At 58.2% G+C, this 14,860-nt stretch overlaps 2 protein-coding genes across 4 annotated transcripts in view; one reads left to right on the top strand and one right to left on the bottom strand.

Annotated features, from left to right (window-relative positions):
* The first annotated feature begins 3,501 nt into the window (after window positions 1–3,501).
* Window positions 3,502–12,436, top strand: ZFTA (zinc finger translocation associated). Of its 2 annotated transcripts, XM_087422746.1 has the most exons (5): window positions 3,502–3,670; window positions 5,944–6,441; window positions 7,000–7,386; window positions 7,598–8,149; window positions 8,373–12,436. In XM_087422746.1, the coding sequence occupies exons 1-5, from the start codon at window positions 3,532–3,534 to the stop codon at window positions 8,831–8,833; spliced, it is 2,037 nt and encodes a 678-aa protein (XP_087278872.1). In that variant the 5' UTR covers window positions 3,502–3,531; the 3' UTR covers window positions 8,834–12,436. The 2 variants fall into 2 exon arrangements, with proteins under 2 accessions (XP_087278872.1, XP_087278873.1); XM_087422747.1 differs by lacking the exon at window positions 7,000–7,386.
* Window positions 12,437–13,504: 1,068 nt separating this feature from the next.
* RTN3 (reticulon 3) overlaps window positions 13,505–14,860 on the bottom strand; it is a 59,802-nt gene continuing 58,446 nt past the window's right edge. For both annotated transcript variants that reach the window (XM_004437519.3, XM_087422745.1), the window contains exon 7: window positions 13,505–14,440. In XM_004437519.3, the coding sequence (XP_004437576.1) occupies window positions 14,395–14,440 (46 nt within the window). In that variant the 3' untranslated portion in view covers window positions 13,505–14,394. The remainder of the gene's footprint in view (window positions 14,441–14,860) is intronic.

Below are 14,860 nucleotides of genomic sequence, written 5' to 3' on the forward strand. Positions count from 1 at the left end.
CATCGGAAACCTTCCTTCACCCCGGAGCATCCCTGGCCTCTGCCCGGAAAGCCCTTGCTTTGTTTCTCCTTCTGGCAACCCCTCCCGGTCTTTCAAGACTTGGCTCATGTAATACCTTCCGTAGGTAGGTGGGGTGGCCTCTCCCTTGCCCTTATCCCCTGTATTGCAATCAAGGCCAGCTAACCATTGAGCACCAGTGCCTAGAGCCCATGATACTTTTAGGGGCTCATGGAAATGTTTTAATTTATTTTAAAATCAGAAGAAAATAATGAACTTTAAAGAAAATGTGTTATTTTTTCTCACATTAGAAAAAATAAAGAAATTTGTATGGCCCACAAAAATCTATTAAATCTTTTTTTTTGTTTGTTTTATAGAGGAAGATGCCCATGGAGGCAAAAGTAGCTATGACCCATAGAAAGTCACTATGTGACCCTAACTGCCATCATTTCCCCCTTCCCACAGTAGACCTAGTAGAGGAGAGCTCCTAGGAGTGGGGGATGGCACCCTCCCCCAAGGGCTGTTATGTAATTTTTAAACTTTGGTATCCCCAGCCGGCGCCAGCTCTGGGGGTCCAGTGGTTAAGATTCGGTGCTCTCACGGCCGGCCCGTGGCCTAGTGGTTAAGTTCAGCACACTCCACTTTGACGGCCCGGGGCTCGGTTCCCGGGCACAGACCTACACCACTTGTCAGTGGCCACACTGCGGCAGTAACCTACATACAAAACAGAGGAAGACTGGCACAGATGTTAGCAACCTCGGGTGAGGGTGAGGGTGAAGCTTCCTCAAGCAAAAAGAGGAAGACTGGAAATAGATGTTAGCTCAGGGCAAATATTCCTTAGCAAAAAAAAAAAAAAAAAAAAGATTTGGTGCTCTCACCACTGCGCCGTGAGTTCTGTTTCCTGGTCAGGGAACCACGCCGCCTGTCTGTCTGTAGTCATATGGTGGTGGTACGTGTGGCTGGGATGCTGAAAGCTCTGCCACTGGGATTTCAAATACCAGCAGGGTCACCCATGGTGGACAGGCTTCAGTGGAGTTTCTAGACTAAAAAGAAGGGCCTGCCCGCCTACTTCCATTTTGGCCTTGAAAACCCTGTGAATAGCAGTGGAGCACTGTCTGAGGGAGCGCCGGAACGTAAGAGGGTGGCGCAAAAAGACCAGGCAGGGTTCCGCTCTGCTGTACACAGGGGCACTAGGGGTCAGACTCCACTCCACAGCACTAACAAAAACAAACAAAAAATCCCCAGCCCAGTGCTAGGCACTCAGGACTGGCTCAGTCAGTGCTTTCCGAATAAGTGGATAAGTACAAATGAATGAATGAATGGCCTTCGGTGAGACTCTTGACTCTCTGAGTCTCCATTTGTTCATCTGGAAAGTGAAGCGCCGTCTTTGTAGGGTGACTGTGAGGATCAAATGGTGAGTGGGAAAATGCTTCGGAAGTGTGGAGCTTGGAGCTGTTCCTGAAGTTATGCAGGATGTGGGCAAGGAGAGGAGCACGAGGTTGTTAAAAATGGCTCCAGGTGGCTTTGATACCTTTCTTTTGGTAACGAATAAAATTACCCTATTTATATACATAGAAAGAGGACTGGAAGGACATACACCAAAGTGTCTCACAGCTGCCAGCCCTGAGCATCGGTTACCTTTGTCATTTTTTTTTTTTAAACATCCTTAGAAGCCCGTGAAGGCCAGATCTGTGTCTTACTTTCCCTTTGTGTCCCTGGGCCCGGCACAGGTGAAGGACATAAGGAATCCCCCATCTCAGGGTTCCCTGGCACCCCATCAGCACCAGGGCCCCTGCATCCAAGTGGATGAAAGGAGAACAGCTCCTCGCTGAGAGCAGGGCCAGCAGTGGAGAGAGCAGAGCTGCAGGACGAAGACTCAGTTTACCCAAGGTGACGTCTCTTGCAAGTCATCATCGGGACTGAGGAAGAGATGGGACATCTCCAATGGTGCCAGACACCTTTAGGCACTTAAGAAATTTTAGTTCCCACCCCCTCTTCACATTTAGGAGACAACCTTCCTGTGTTCAAGTAATTTAATATTTCCCATGGCTCCCGACGGGCTGGAATTGTTTCCTTTTTATAAGCCGTGGGTGCCTAAGTCATAACCAGTATCAGACCTGTCTGTCTTGTTCACTGCTGTACGCCCAGCGCCTAAAATCATGTTGGCACACAGTAGGTGCTGAGTAAGCAAAAGACTCTGTCGAGGGCGACTTCATTAACGGCGTGCTGGGTGCCTCCCCAGTGAGAAGAAAACCCACCTCTAGATAATAAGACCCTCCGCGGCCTCCCGCACCCTGTAATTTGGATCTCTAGGAATCGCCTTTGTTGTGGGCGACCAACCACAGGCAGAGCGAGCACCTGCTCCTCCAGCGGGCCTCGCGGAAGGACCCCAGGCTGCCGCGCCCCTTCTCTCCGCTCCCCTAGAGCTGGGGGCCCCGAGACATCCCGGCTCGCAGCCAGGGTCCGCCCCAGCGCTTCCCGGCCGTGGTGACGCGCGTCCCCAGGTGCCCGACACCCCGCCCGGGGTCAGCGTTCTTCGCCTCCTCGGGCCGGGCGGGGGATCTGGGGCTGCATCAAGGGCCTCGTCGGGCACCCCCAGGCCTGCGGGGGTAGGAGCCTGAGTCACGGCGGCGCACGCTCTCTCCTCCGGCTTCCATCCTGGGGCCACCCCCGCCCCACAGCGTCGGGCCCCGGCGCAGCCGGCTCTCCCCGGGTCTCCTGCGCGCCCCCTCTCCCGGGCCTGAGTCTCCGCGGCCGCGGCCCCCGCCCCCGACCGGCTCCGGGGGAGCTGCGCCCGTCCGCCCCTCCAATGGAGAAGCCCGAACTCCCGGCGCTCCCGGGCGGCTCCGCGGGAGGGGGCGCGGCCGCCCCCGCGGCTCCACCCTCTCGGCGGGGCCGCAGCCATCTGGGGCCCCTGCCAGTCGCGTCCGCTCCGGGGCCCGCGCCGAGCTCGCGCGCGAGGAGGCAGCCCTGGCAGGGACCCGGGCCTCCTCCCCAGGCGATCGATCCCCTGCCGGCGCCGGGGCGGGGAGCCGGGCGCTGAGATGCCCCGAGGGTCAGCGGCTGCGAGCCCAGCCTGGCTGGAAGCGCGTCGCAGCGGACGCGGGCGCCCCTCGCCACCTCGGTGACCCTTCAGGAGCCGGGACCGGAGCTCCGGAGGCGGCGGTGCGGGCCCGCGAGGGCGGCGAGGTCCGTGATCCTAACGTCCGGGGCGGGCGCCGGCTGCGGAGCCTCGGCCCGGCTCGTCGCCTCCCGCCTCTCTACCCCCAGCCCCCCGCGAGCTGGCAGGAGGAAATAGCGCGCGGCCCCTTTAAATTTACCCAGGAGCCCTTAAAGGAGCCCCAGGGGCCCCAGACAGGAATCCCCACCCCGGTCCAGCCCGCGCCGCCGAGCGAGCAGCTAGCCGTCCGTGCGGCCGGCCGCCCCGTGCATGCGCCCCGCGCCTCGGGGCCCCGCGCACCGAGCGCCGCGCGCGGGCCGCCGGCCCCGCGGCCCGCGCCCGCCGCCCCGGGGCCCCGCTCCGCAGCGCAGCGCATGGAGCCCGGCGGGGACCACCGGAGCCGGAGCGGCGGCGGCAGGGGCGGGCCCGGGCCAGCAGCGGCCTCGGCACGGGGCCGACCGCTGCCGCCCGCCGGATCGAGCGGCGGCGCGGAGCCCGAGGAGGACGACGGCGGTAAGCGCTGGGGCCGGCGGCTCGGGCGGGGGCCCCGGCATGGGGGAGGGGAGGGCTGCGGCTCCGGGCTCCGGGCCCCTCTCCGCCGCCGAACAAAGGGGGGGACGCGGGCAGAGCGGCCGGGGGCGCCACCTGGCGGGCGCGATCGCGGCTGCAGGGCCAGCGGGGGAGCCCCCAGCCCAGCTCCCGGGGTCGGCCTGCGGGGCTCGGGCGGATCCCCTCTCTCTTAAAGGGCCCCGCGGCCCCCGCACTGGAGGCCAGGCCGGAGGGGCCCCAAAGGGCCTGGCCGGGCGGCACGGGTCGCGCGCTCTAGGCTGGACTTGCTGCCCCCGCCCCTTTCTCTTTCAGACTCCCAGGTGGTCTCCCTTATCCGGTTGTCTCTTAAGTCTGCCCAGACCGTGGGTCCCTTTCGGGGGGCTTCCCCCAGAGGAGCGGAGCCGGGAACTCCGCTGCTTTCAGTCGGGCTGCTCCTCTTCTCTTGTGGCCTTGCTTAGAGAAAGGAACCCTTTTCTTTTTCCCCATGTTCCCCCTAGGAGAGCGCATCGCTTGCGCCTCGGGGGGGCCCACCACTACCTTCCCCACGACGGGCAGCTTTTAAAGGGATGGGCTCGCCCACAAAGGCAGACACCCACTCCTGTCCGCGCGTTATCTCCTCCCTTCTTTTCAGAAATTTTTGCCACAATTGGTCAGCTCTAGCGGGACCCGCCAGTCTTCCCCGTTCGCTCTCAGAAGAGACTTTCTCCATTTCCTTGCTGTAGGGTCAACGTGAAGACCCGTGAAGGTTCTGTCCAGCCCAGGGAGGCTCTGCCCTCATCTGCAGTTCCCCTCCCAGAAACTCCCCATCCCCTTTTGTTTTTAAAGAATCTCAGCTCCTCCCCTTTTTTCGGCTCTTAAAGTGCCAGTCCACCCTAGACTAGCACAGCTCCAGCGCTGGAAGGATGCTCAGAGACCAGCTAGCTCTCTAGTGCCTTTGCAGACAAAGGCGCTTAGGCCCAGAGAGCGACATGACCTATCAGAGGTCACAGAGCAAGTTACGCGTGAAGCTCAGACTCGAACCCAGGTCTCTGACTCTGAAGCCAGTGCTTTTTCTTCCGATCTACTGAAACCAAAAACAAACGAGAAACACAGTGGTGACGGGAGCCCTCTCTGATCCTGTCTTTTGTTTCCCGACCCTGAGATTCTCCACGATCTACTTAAACCAAAAACAAATGAGAAACACAGTGGTGACGGGAGCCCTCTCTGATCCTGTCTTTTGTTTCCCGACCCTGAGATTCTCCACTGGGAGAATGACCACACCTGTGCATTAAACTTAGAATGCCAGGAGACCGTTTTCCAAATAACATAGGGTCTGAACTATAGGGAGGGTGGGGGGCAGCTCGGGGACTCTGTCTGGCAAAAGGGAACAGCACTGGGTTAGTGGGGTCTGCTCGGGCCTCCCGGGTGCCCGCCCTCTGATTGCTGGGCAGTGGCGGGCTCCCTGCCAAAGCAAAAAATAAATCTCCAGAAAGACTTAATGGACTCCAGTGGGTGGTGGCCGCTCTCTGCCGCAGAATTGTCAGTAGCCACTCTGTTGGCCCCCCCCCGGTGTCCCCTTTTAGAGTCATGCGCTCTCCCAGACTCTAGGGAAGTCAGGGTCTTAAAAACTCCTTTCCCTGGAGGTTTGACAGCTTTGTCATGGGGATCCCTCCTGTGGGGAACTGACGATGCTTAGGGCCTCCTATAATGGGACTCTCAGGAGGGTGTATTTGGGGCATTATTGGAAAAATGGAGAAGACCTTTGGGTGGGGCCCTCCTGGCTGGGGCCTCAGGCGGGTGGGTCCTGTGTGCAGCCCTGGATGCAGACAGATGCCCCCTTTGTTCTTCTCGCCCCGCTGCCCGCTCTGCTCTGCTCTGCTCTGCTCCGCTCCGGCTGTAACCGCCCGGGCCTGCTGCTCTCCTGGCTTTACCCTCACAGCTCTCGTCCAGGAAGGGTGCCTTACAGAGCTGGCTGCCTCCCTGGCTGTCACCTTATTTTTGGAAAAGTCAGAGCTAGTCCCTGACAGTGCCCTGCATCCTTTTGTTCCTGATCATCTCTTAAAGGGTCCTCGCTCTTTGTGAAGGGCCAATGTTTTGCCTCCCTGCTCTCCCACATCCCTTTTACTGCCCTTGTCATCCCTTTCCTGCCCCAGAACACCCCTCCCCCACCTCCCTTTCTCAGGCTGCAAAATCAAAACCTTGGGTTCTTTCCCTGGAAATTGGAGATTGAAAAACTGTCTCCCTTTCCCCCTCTTCAGGGCAAGATCTTCAGCTGGAAGGGGGTGCTTTGGGGTCCTGGGGGAGTGCCCCCCTGCCCTCCTCCAGGGCCAGGGGACCAGCATCTTCAGGCAGGAAATACTCAGACCACTGTGAGGCCCGGGCCTCGAGGCCTGGAAAGAGCCGCATCCCCGGCCGTGACCACCGGCGCTACTACCACGACCACTGGCGGCTGGAGTACCTGATGGACTTCAACCCTGCCCGGCACGGCATGGTGTGCATGGTGTGCGGCAGCTCCCTGGCCACTCTCAAGCTCAGCACCATCAAGCGGCACATCCGTCAGAAGCACCCCTACTCCCTGCATTGGAGTCCCCGGGAGAAGGAGGTCATCAGCAACAGCTGGGATGCCCACCTTGGGCTGGGGGCCTGCGGAGATGCCGAGGGCCTGGGGGCCCAGGGGGCTGAGGAGGAGGAGGAGGAGGAAGAAGAAGAGGAGGAGGAGGGGGCTGGCCTCCAAGCTTGCCCGCCCAAGGGCCCAGGTAATGGAGGACATGGAGAGGCAGGGGCCTGGGTGGCAGGTGGGGCCAGGTGGGGCCAGCCCTGGCTTAGCCAGCCAGCTGCTTTTTTTCAGCAAGTCACTGTTCCTTTTCTGGGTGGGGCTTACCTATTGTCCTTATTGTATCATAGTGGGGGAGGGGGGACGGGGGGGACGGTGGGACGAAGGGGTCTCCAATGTCCCAGACAGCTTTGACATTCTGTGCTTTTAGGAGGATCAAGAAGAGTGGAGGCTGGAGGGATAGGCAGGGGAAGGGCTGGGAGCAGAGGGTGCTGGAAAGGTATGGCTGACAGAGAAGTCCAGGAAAGGGGCTAGAATCTGGGTCTGGGGAAGAGTGGGTGGCCTTCCGGTTTGTATGCAGGAGGATTAGGAGATGGAGGAGTTAAGACTTGAGGGGAGAGGAAGAGAAGGGCAAAGGGTAGGCTGGGGGCTCAGAGGCAGAGTGAGGGAGAGGAGAGGCTTCTGGAGGACCTGGCTGTGGTGGGGGGGCTCCCCCAGAGGGCCAGCATCTCAGTTCCTTCCCTCCCTCCAACCCTTTCAGGCAAAGCCCCAGCTGGTGGGGGCAGCCGGCGCCAGCTGCGAGGGGGCCCAGTGGCACCCCGGGCTCGGCGCCGTCGCCTCTCAGCCTCCCGGAGGGCCGGGGGCAGCAGGGGGCTGGGTGCCCGGCGCCTGGAGCGGAGGCTGAAGGAGTCCCTGCAGAACTGGTTCCGGGCAGAGTGTCTCATGGACTATGACCCTCGGGGGAACCGGCTGGTGTGCATGGCCTGTGGCCGGGCACTGCCCAGCCTGCACCTGGACGACATCCGTGCCCACGTGCTGGAGGTGCACCCCAGCTCCCTGGGGCTCAGCGGCCCCCAGCGCAGCGCCCTGCTGCAGGCCTGGGGCGGCCCGCCCCAGGCACTGTCCGAGCTCACCCAGTCCCCACCAGGTGCGAGGCCCATCCCAGGGCCGAGACCCCCTGTTATAAGGGCTGCAAAGTGGGGTCTGTGGTCAAACCGGGAGGGACTCATTCCCCTCCACATGGCACTGGCTGGGGCTCTAGCTTGGGGCTAGGGTGAGGAGCAAGGGACCCCCTCTGCCTGGGTAAGGGCGACCCAGTCAGCAGGCTGAGCCCCTCTCCCTCACCCCTTCCCCAACAGACGATGACCTCGTCCCCCAGGACCTGACCAGAAAGAGCCGGGACTCCGCCCTCGCTGCTGGAGCCCCCTCCTCTCAGGATCTCAGCCCCCCAGACGTAAAGGAAGAGGCTGGCTGGGTCCCTGAGAGGCCCGGGCCGGCAGAGGAGGAGGAGGAGCTGGAGGAGGGCGAGAGGGTGGGGGTCCCGGGCCGGTCGCCGCGGGGCCGCCACCGCCGCCGCCACTCCCAGGAGCGCTGGCGGCTGGAGTACCTCATGGAGCTGGACGGCGGCCGGCGCGGGCTGGTGTGCATGGTGTGCGGGGGCGCGCTGGCCTCGCTCAAGATGAGCACCATCAAGCGCCACATCCGCCAGCGCCACCCGGGCTCCACGCGCCTCAGCGGGCCCGTCAAGGCCCTCATCGCCCAGGAGTGGAGCGAGAAGGCCGCCCACCTGCTGGCCCTGGGGCTGCCCTGCCCCGAGTCCCCCGGGGACCCCGCCGCCCCCAGCACAGCCGCAGCCTCCGAGGAGGGGGGAGGGGCAGAGGAGGAGGAGCCGGAGGAAGAAGAGTGGTGGGGTGAGCTGGTGGAGGGCCAGAGCAGGTGGAGAGGGAGAGCGGGGCCAGGCAGGGAGAGAGGGTTGGGGAGCGCTCGGGAAGACGGAGGTGGTGAGCGGAAGGTTGAAGGGAGACGGGAGGATGGGACAGGAAGGCAGGGCGGGGCGGGGTTATGAAGCTGAGACGCAGGACGCGGGCTGCGTTTGCCCCACCGGCTCCAATGCGGCTTTTTGTCCCTTCCTAGGCGATGTCCCGCTTTCCCCTGGGGAGCCGTCGGAGCGGCCTGCCGAGGAAGAGGAGGACGACGAGGACGGCCAGGAGCCCGGGGGACTCGCCTTCCCTCCGCTGCCCCCGCCCCCGCCGCCGCCCCCGCCGCCGCCGCCCCGCAGCCGAGAGCAGCGGCGGAACTACCAGCCGCGCTGGCGGGGCGAGTACCTGATGGACTACGACGGCAGCCGGCGCGGCCTGGTGTGCATGGTGTGCGGGGGCGCGCTGGCCACGCTCAAGGTCAGCACCATCAAGCGGCACATCCTGCAGGTGCACCCCTTCTCCATGGACTTCACGCCCGAGGAGCGCCAGACCATCCTGGAGGCCTACGAGGAGGCGGCGCTGCGCTGCTACGGCCACGAGGGCTTCGGGCCGCCCGCCCCGGCGCCGCGCGACGGCGGCGCGGACCTCAAGGCGGGCGCCGTGTGTCGGGCGTAGCGGACTCGGGCCCGGCGGGGCCGGCGCTCTGGCTGGGAGACCCTGCTTCCCGCGGCCCCGCCGCTGCCGCTGCCCCCCGCTGGCCGGGCCGGGCGGAGACTGGGGTTGGGTGGGGCGCCAGCTTCCGCTCGGCGCAGTGGAGCCCCCGAGCTGGCCGGTGCGCCGCAGGAAGCGCGCTCCCCTCGCACCCGGCGCCCCGGCCCTCCCCGCGCAGGGCCCACGTGTCCCGAGAAGCCACAGCGGCCTCCGAGCGTTTGCGCGGAGAGCTTCTCGCCCAGCCAGTGTCCGGCCGCACCCCACGAGGCGATCGTGTGCCCCGCGGGGATGGGGGGCGCCAACAGTCAGTGTTAGGGCTCCAAGGGTGGGAGGAGGGCGCGAAGGCCGCGCCGGCCCCTTCCCCTGCCCGGGGGCCCATCTCTCGGCGGCGTGGCACGCCGCAGGCACGGCTCCCGGGTCGGGGGCGGCCGCTACCCTGGCATTATTGATATTCTCGGCCGCGGAGGCTTGGACTGAGCGCCGGGGCCCCAGCAGGAGGCGGGGCGAGGGGGCCCGGGAGCCCGCGGGGCGGGCACGGGGACTGCGGGCGGGGCGGGGGTGGAGCTAGGCCGGGCCCGCCAGCCTCCCGGGCGGGCTCTGCGGACCGCGCGCCCGGCCGCCCCACCCGCCTCCTCGGCCACGCCCGCCCGGACCGAGATCTTGTATGGGATCAGCACTTTCTTCCTTTGCTCCTCTCCTGCTCCAGGGCCTCCGTTACCCCCGCAGCTCAGTCAGGCGCTCCTGCTTCAGCGCCCCCGTCAGTCGGAGCCCGGGGCACTGGAGGTCCCGGCAGGCCGCGTTGTATTCCCGTCCCCTCCCTGTCCCCCTTTGTACGCGGTGGATGCGCCACCCGTTCTCCGCCCCCAGGGCCTGGGGCCGGGCCTCGGCCTCCCTTTCTCTTCCCCGTGGCAGCGCCAGGCCCTGTGGGGCCGGGAGGGGGCCCCGCGATCTCCCAGGCAGGTCCGAGAGGGATGTGTAGATTCATTCTCCCGTGGAGAACACGTGGCCCCGAGATCAGGCCCCTTTTGCTCTTTGTATTTTATTTTGAAACTGTATTTAATGCTTTTATATGAAAGGGGGAGGGGCGGGGAGGGAGCTGTCCCGGTCACCCTTATGTGCAAATGTCTTATTTATTATGCGTGTATCAGAGATAAGCTGTGAGGTGGTGGAGGAAGGATCTAAAGGAAGAAGCAGCAAGGACAGAGGCGGGGATGGGAGGACCCCAACCATCCCAGGCTCATGTGTGACTCTCCAGGCCTCTCCTCCAGTCTCTGAACTCCAATGTCTGCTCTAGATGTAGCCCGACCAATTCCTTTGGTTTTAAAGCCTGAGAACGGGGAGGTCAGCGCGTGGGGCGTGAGGGCTGGGTTTGAAGGAGGAGGGGCCCTGACACCAAGTGCGGGGGGGCTGCCTCTGTGGGTGGGAAAGCAGAGCAAAGAGGAAGCCCCTCCTCTCATCCCGGCCCCCCAGGCCAGAGCTCAAGGATCAAGTGCCTGGGCCCGGGCCATTTGACTTCCTGACTGGGAATTGGGTTTTATACCACGGATTTTATAGCATTTTTACATAATTCAAGATTGTCAGAGTTGGAAAGACCTTGGAGATCAACTAGTGCTCGCCCCCCACCCCTCTCACGGATAGATAAAAGGAAGCCCAGAAACTGAAGTGACCACACAGCCAGGTAGGAACAGTACAAGAACTAGAATAAAAATCTCTGTAACTCCCAATTCAGTGCTTTTTGCAACTACACCACACTGCCTCCCCATCTCTTGTAAGTTACTAGAATTTTTCCCCATTGGGCCTGCCAAAGGATGGCATGTGCTGGGTGTTGCAGGCCATCAGTGCAGTCATGACCTCCTGGGGATGGCATAGAATGCCCTCTTCCTTGGGATGAGTCTTCTACAGGGCAGCTCCTGCCACCAGAGGTTCAGCTGGAGGATGTGGGGAGCAGCCTCCTCCATCAGAACTTCAGGAGTGGGGCTGGCTGCCATCTGGGCCCAGGGCTCTGGCATTGTGTTCTCTGTTACTGATGCCACCAGGGATTCAGGAAGTACTGCATGGGCCATCAGTTGACTGAGAAAATTCCCAGTGTGTTGGAACCTTCAGGGTTTTGAGACAGTATTAAAAGCTCGAGAACAGGGATTACAGATCCCAGGCACCAGGCTGGGCACTGCCATTCTTTTATTTTCCTTCGTGCATGTTGTTTTCAGATCCAGAGTGAGTTTTCTACTATTTGCGCTACTCTGCCCGCTCAAAAACAGTAGGCAAATTGGGGCAACCTATTAGAGTCGCCCAAGTCCACTGTCGAAGTTTGGGTGAGCCGGGGCAGAAAGCAGCTGGGGAATGGTTTGTCCTCCCAATCAGTAGGCAGGCAGAGGCTTTAGGAGTGGATGTCTTCCTTGAGAGGCAGCCCCAAGTACTCCGCTGGTTCTCAAAGGGTGGCCACCCCACCAGCAGCATTACTTTAGGAACTTACTAGAAATGCAAAATCTTGGGCTGCACCCCACTGAATCAAACTGGGGTGAGGCCCAGTGATCCATTCTGATAAGCCCCCCAGAGATCCGAAGCTCACTGAAGTTCTGAGCACCTCTGATCTAGAAAGTGCCACTGTAGTGACTCCTACTTTGACTGCAGCTGTGGCCTCGCGGGTCGGGGGTCAGGTGGTTTTCATCTCTAACCGTGCCTGCTCCTTGCCTCTGGAGTCTGACATGAACAGGTGAAGCTTCTTCATGAGTTTTTTTGTTAATGGTATGCTTGCTATTAGGGCCAATATGTAAATGTTACTCTGAATACATATTTATATACCATGTTAGTGACATTATTCAAACATTTGTATGCGTATTTGTGAAGTTGTTTGCATCAGTTATTTTTTAAAAATTTCAGCCTACGTTTTCTAAGAGGTATGTTGAATAAATTTAAAAAAATCCAGGTTAAGGGTCACAGCAGCCTTAGTTTGGGAGAAGAGCAAATCCGAGGTGACGAGCTGTCAGCAAAGACCTGACATACTGTTTCCGTTTTCTATGGTGACTGACTCCACTGAAGTGCACTGTGACCACATGTGGTTTATAGGCTGCTTCCTGTCGCAGGCAGGGAACCCTCCTAGGTGGTGTGAGGCTGAACTGGGACAACAGACCCCTCTGGCCCCTGCCACTCCTCATCTTTCTCCTAAGGTCACCTCTTAGAGGGTCTCATTTTCATTCAGAAACCAAATGTACACTTTTGCTCTACTATGGAAATTCTACAGTCTTGGCAATCATCACCAGTATCAACTATTAGTTGCTTTCTAAAGCCTCAAAAGTGGAGTGGGGATGGGGGCCAGTGGAAGCCTTGTTTGGTTCTTACTTTACCCAAACTGTGTATAAAGAATAAAGTTAGCAGAATGACACCATAGTCACTGTGTTTTTTTTTTTTTTTTTATTAATATCACATCAATTTGCAGTTTTACAGGAACCAAGATTCAAGCTCCTTAGGTGCTACTGTATTTTTATGTTGCACGCACATATACGCACACAGTTTCATTAGTAATTTTTCATCTATAGGCTTTTCTTAAAAAAAAAAAAAAAAAAACAATTCCTGTGTGGCACAAAGATCTGTCCAATTATCTAAACACAGCAGTAACAAAACAAGAGAGCTAGGTGTGGAGGCTTCCAGTGCAGAAAGAGGTCCTTTGGAGGGGAAGCCCAAAAAGATGATCAGTGCTCTGACTTCCTGGGAGGGCAAAGGATGGCGATGGAGAACGTATTTCCTACTATGACATGAAATCAGTTTAAAAATTCAAAAGGAAGGGAAAGGGGGCTAAGGAAATAAGAGAATGGAGTAAGGCAAAGGTACCTTTTACTCATCTAAATTCCTAAGTAATTTTCCCAAAAATGTGGAAAGAAAATTTCCTTCCACTACCTTCTACAGAGTTGTGGTGCTCTGGGACCGTCCAAGATTGTAGCCCTTCCTTTAAGTCACCAGTGCGTATTCCCTCTGGATTACCATGACTACGAGTTACAACCTGAGGGAACTCACAGATGACTATTCTTTCAAGTTTACTGCATGTTCATGTTGGAAGGGGTGGAAGAGGCTTATCGGTCTCAAACGGGCATCAAACATTCCCAATCGCCCTCCATCCTATGTCAGCGTGAGTTGTTAACTGTGCACAGAGCCCATAAACACAATCTGACCCTGCCCAGTCGCCCTGACCTAAAGCTTAGGGGTTGGGAAACACTCTCAAAAGGAGCACCCTGGGCCGTGGCAGAGGTGCTAGGACATTTTATGTGCCTGAAAATGAAAGGAACCCTCAAAACATAACACACACCCATAAGCGAGCCTCAAAGTCACAACTCCATATGAACCACAAAACGCACTCCCTATACTAATTTGTGGTCTCTTAACCACAGACACACACAGTCTCCTCTCAAGCCAGCTCGGCTGTGGTCCTTTGGGCAACATGAGGAGCACAGGTTCAAGATGCAGTGTGTGGAGGAGGAAGCCGTAGGGAAAAGATCAAGCAAAGAAGGCCTTTTGTAAAGTTTCTGTAATTTACCTCTTGAGAATGTTCCCCTCCACGGACTGAGATAGGATTACAATAACTCAATAACTGAGGAGCCCACATGCAGAGTATTTTTTTTCTCTAACAAGTTTACAGCAGTGTACAGCAGTTACAGACATTTATTTCATAATAAGAAAAGTACGACCTTATTCATTAAACTCGAGGTGAGGTGGGCAGGAAAGAGAGAGGAAAGCACATTCAGGAGTGAGTTCTCCAACTCACGCTCAGAACTGGTGTCCAAGAAAAATGACAGGCACCACCTTCCCAGATGGTGAAGCCTTTCCTTCCCTGGGGATGAGCGGCAGAGGCTCTGCAGACTCCCTCCTCGGCCCCGCTTTCTGTTTCCATTCGTGGTTACCAGATGGCATTCTGGGACGCAGGAGCGATTACTACCACCTATAAGTTATTCACAGAGTTGAAAGTCATATTATTAAGCGAAGAAGAGGAATTTTAGGAGTAGCTGCTCACATTGTGGGGCAGGAAGAGGGGATCAAGGGCTGTAAAGAAAAACCCATGGGAAGGCATCCCACTCTTGTCCCAGATAATTTCTTCATAAGTTAATCCTTATTTCTTAACTTAAAAATAAGGGCAAAATGATGACGGGAAGCTGTGTGAGACTAGTCCTTGAACACTGAAGAGAAGAACCCAAGAGATGTGTTTCAGCTTCCATTTTCTCCTTTACCTCCAACCTCTCCCCTTTCAAGCTACACGTAAAAGCTCCACCACCGCCTACGTATTGATTTATCCTATTCAACTGATTCTTTCTTTATTCTTTTGGGTTCTACGATATCAGTTCTTTTTTTAATCCAACAATTCTTGTGCTTGATACTGTGGGTAAAGGGAAAGGAGGGGAGAAACACCAAATTAAAAAAAAAAAGCCTGGAATGCAGGCCCAAGCTGACACTGAGCACGTTCCTTCATAGTACAAGTAACAACGTTATAACTATTAGATGGTGTTTTAGTAATGGGTGCATTTCTGGTTTCCATGTACTCATTCTGCCTTCTTTTTGGCGATTCCAGGTAGTTTTGCTTGGATCCTATTAAGGAAAAGAAAAAAAAAAAGGTGAAAACATAGATATTACATTAGTTCTAGATTTTTACTTTAACAGTGATGCTAGAAGAGAGTCCTGGACTTGCTGGAGCCACGTGAGCAACAGTCCCTCACTTGCGCAGGGCGACTCTGGACGAGGAGAGCAGGGGCCGAGTCTGGTCTGGGATGACTGAGGGGTCCACCAAGATCCACTCCGTCTCCCTGCCACCGTCCTCTCACTGCCAGAACCTCTGGGTCCTTCACTGTGGGTCCCAGAGAAGAGTAAGCAGTATCTGGCATTATGCCTGCTGCCCGTGCTCCACACACGGGCAGTGCCAGAGCCCATTTCTCTGGGAATGCCAGGTCACCACTAGTGACCTGGAGTCAAGGGTCAAGGAGACACATAAGAAAGCTAACCACGGGGGGG

This window comes from Ceratotherium simum, chromosome 34, assembly GCF_057802395.1.
Source record: "Ceratotherium simum simum isolate JZ-2026a chromosome 34, ASM5780239v1, whole genome shotgun sequence".
In the NCBI taxonomy this organism is placed as follows: domain Eukaryota; kingdom Metazoa; phylum Chordata; class Mammalia; order Perissodactyla; family Rhinocerotidae; genus Ceratotherium; species Ceratotherium simum.

Coding starts and splice junctions, on each gene's coding strand:
- ZFTA (XM_087422746.1), top strand. CDS start 3,532: ATGGAGCCCGGCGGGGACCACCGGAGCCGGAGCGGCGGCGGCAGGGGC. Junction 7,387..7,597: donor GCTCACCCAGTCCCCACCAG/GTGCGAGGCCCA, acceptor CTTCCCCAACAG/ACGATGACCTCGTCCCCCAG. Junction 8,150..8,372: donor GGAGGAAGAAGAGTGGTGGG/GTGAGCTGGTGG, acceptor GTCCCTTCCTAG/GCGATGTCCCGCTTTCCCCT.